Source organism: Chaetura pelagica, unplaced genomic scaffold (genome assembly GCF_000747805.2).
Source record: "Chaetura pelagica isolate M959 unplaced genomic scaffold, ChaPel_1.0 scaffold584, whole genome shotgun sequence".
Classification (NCBI taxonomy): domain Eukaryota; kingdom Metazoa; phylum Chordata; class Aves; order Apodiformes; family Apodidae; genus Chaetura; species Chaetura pelagica.
In genome coordinates, this window is record NW_009953080.1 from 136,071 (window position 1) to 138,894 (window position 2,824).

General features: G+C 49.3%; 1 protein-coding gene across 1 annotated transcript; it reads left to right on the forward strand.

Annotated features, from left to right (window-relative positions):
* Nucleotides 1–1,505: 1,505 nt before the first annotated feature.
* Nucleotides 1,506–2,486, forward strand: LOC104388157 (keratinocyte proline-rich protein-like). Its single transcript, XM_009996981.1, has one exon. The coding sequence runs from the start codon at nucleotides 1,506–1,508 to the stop codon at nucleotides 2,484–2,486; it is 981 nt and encodes a 326-aa protein (XP_009995283.1).
* The last annotated feature ends 338 nt before the right edge of the window (nucleotides 2,487–2,824 follow it).

Sequence of the window (2,824 nt, forward strand, 5' to 3'; positions counted from 1 at the left end):
GAAGGTCTAAATGGTCTCCTGAAGCTCCTGCCAAATCTATTTCCTGTGATTCTGCTATTTATAATGAGAATATTTTTATAAAGCATCCATTTCACTGAAGAATGATTTCTTAAAAGATAGATTTGGGAGAATGAGGGGCTGCAGGGAGCAGGAAAGGAGAAGTATTCTTGGTGCACTGGCTCATTCATGCTAACCATGTCAGGAGCAACACATTCATTTGGCTTAAGATCTTATCAGGTTCCAATAAAGACAATAGCAAGAGACAAATGATATTGATCTGGAGGATCTGGGAGGATGGAGAAGAGAGGAATTAATTTGCTTTGAAGATGTGCTGAGAGGAGCAGGCAACACGGGCAAGAGAGAATGAACTTGCAGGCTCTCCCATGATCTGAGTTAGTTCTCATCCCATGTGGAGGGGACTTAAAAATGGTCCTTCCATCCAACACTTCTGGGATTTTAAAATTCTTCTAAAGACAATCTATGGGCACAAATAAAAGAGCTTTACTCAAGGCACAGCACCAGTCCAGCCTGGTGCCTCCAGCAGCCCAGAAAAGAGAGGCAATTTCATGAACAGGTAGGAAAAACCATTTGGGCAGTTGCAAGTTAGTGGCCTTGGGAGAAGAAATCCCTCCTGATGCTTCTGATTCATGTTCAGGTGTTATTAGTGCCCAGGACAATTCAGAGACACAGGGACCCATTAGCACTGCTCATTCTTTCCATGACAATAGGAAAGACACCTCAATCCATGACATCACCAATGAAATTAGAGTGAAACCAGAACAAGGGGAGGAGCTGCCCTGTTATTACTGCAAAGGCTCTCAGTGCTGCAGGGCAGATGCCACCTTCATGGTGAGGTCCCCTCAGGGTCCTCATTCCAAGTCAAACCTGGAAATAGTTTTAAAAGGGGCAAGATGAGTTGAAGTATTTCATTCTTTCAAAGTCAAATCTCCTGTTGGGGGCAGATTCCTGTTGTTCTGCACCAAAGAGTTTTCAGCTCAGAATTGAATTTTAAATATTTGTCTCCAGCATTGGTGATTTTTATTTTTTTTTTAGTATTATTTTGACTTTCTGAAACCGTTATCAAAGCAGCAGAGCAGTTCTTTGCCAGCTCCTGTCCTTCAGTTCCCCGGGACAGAAATGAAAAGGAGTTAACACGTTGGGAAGAGCTGAGGAAAAGCTCTGAAGTGGAAATCAGCTCCAGGTTCAAAGGGGTGGCTGCCTCAGCCAGACCTGCCAGGGCTGTCCCACATTGCAGAGCAGAAAGGAGGAACCAGATAAGACAGAGTCAGAACAGGAGCTGAAAGGCAGGATGAAAAAGAAAGAGTAAATAATCTCTTTTTTTCTGAGCCAACCTGCCTGGGAAACCAAGGGCAAACTAAGAGAACTTCACTCTTGCAACTGATTCATGTTTCTTAGAAGCCTTTCACACTTCTCCCACTGCAGCTCCTTTAGCAGACACAATAACTTTCTGACATTTCTTTCAGATCCTCTTGTTTCCTGCAAAGATGTCTTTGAATCAAATGCAAATCAAGCAGGAAATCACCCTCCCACCTGGCCTGAGCAAAACCAAGCAGAGCCAAGAGCCTGAGCCTGTCCCATGTCCACAGCAACAATCTGAAGCCCAAGTCCCAACACCTTGCCCAGAACCAGTCCCAGTAGAAGAGGTGCCATGCCCAGAAAAAACAATGCCATTGCCACCCCAGGTGGTGGAACCAGGCAAGGGAGAAGCACCAGTGGTTGTAATACCCCAATGTCCACCCCAGGAGCAGCAGCAGCAGCAGCAGCAGCAGCAGCAATGCAAGGTGCCACCAGCTTTGCCTACTGATCCTATTCCATGCCCTGAAGAGAAATCAACGTGCAAAGAGGTTCCTGTGGCAGCCCCTGCTTCCTGCTCTGAACCCACTCAAAGTGTGCAGGAGAAGCAGGAGAGCAAAGAGATCCCTGTGCCAGTTCCTGTTGTTTGCCCAGAACCTCCCTTGTGCTCTCAGGAGCAGCAGCAGTGCAAGGAGATCCCTGTGCCCATCCCTGCTCAATGCCCTGAACCTGCACCATGTACCCAGGAGCAGCAGGAGACCCAGGAGATCCCTGTGCCCACCCCATGCCCTCTAGAGAAGCAGGAGTGCAAGGAGACAGCCGTGCCAACCCCTGTTCCTGAACCCACACCATGTGCCCAGGAGCAGCAGCAGTGCAAGCAGATCCCAGTGCCCATCCCTGCCCAAAGCCCTGAACCTGCCCCATGTCCTCAGGAGAAGCAGCAGTGCAAGGAGACCCCTGTGCCAATCCCTGTCCAACACCCTGAACCTGCACCCTCTCCTCAGGAGCAGCAGGAGACCAAGGAGAATCCTGTGCCCACCCCATACCCTGTAGAGGAGCAGGAGATCAAGGAGAACCCTGCACCAGAGCAGAGCTCCCTTCCAGAGAAGCGTCCTCCCATGGAGCAGCAGCAGGTCAAGCAGCCCAACCAGTGGCCACCCATGCAGAAGTAACTTGAAGCTGACGAGGGAGGCCCTGAAGAGAGAAGATTTCAACCCCCAACATCCTCCTCCTGTGTCTCACAACCAGAGGTCATTTTCCAACCCCCTTCATGTTCCCACCAGAGTTCCTGTCCCCAAGCAGAGCTTCCACCTCCCCAGCTAACGCTTGCCTTCTCCTCCACTAACAGCCACCAGCTAATGAGAATCACAGGATTATTCTGGCTGGAAAAGACCTTCAAGATCATCAAGTCCAACCACTAACCCAGCTCTACCAAGTCCACTGCTAAACCATGTCCTTCAGCACAGTATCTACACCAAGGGCCACCTTGGAACTGCCAGGAGATAAGGAG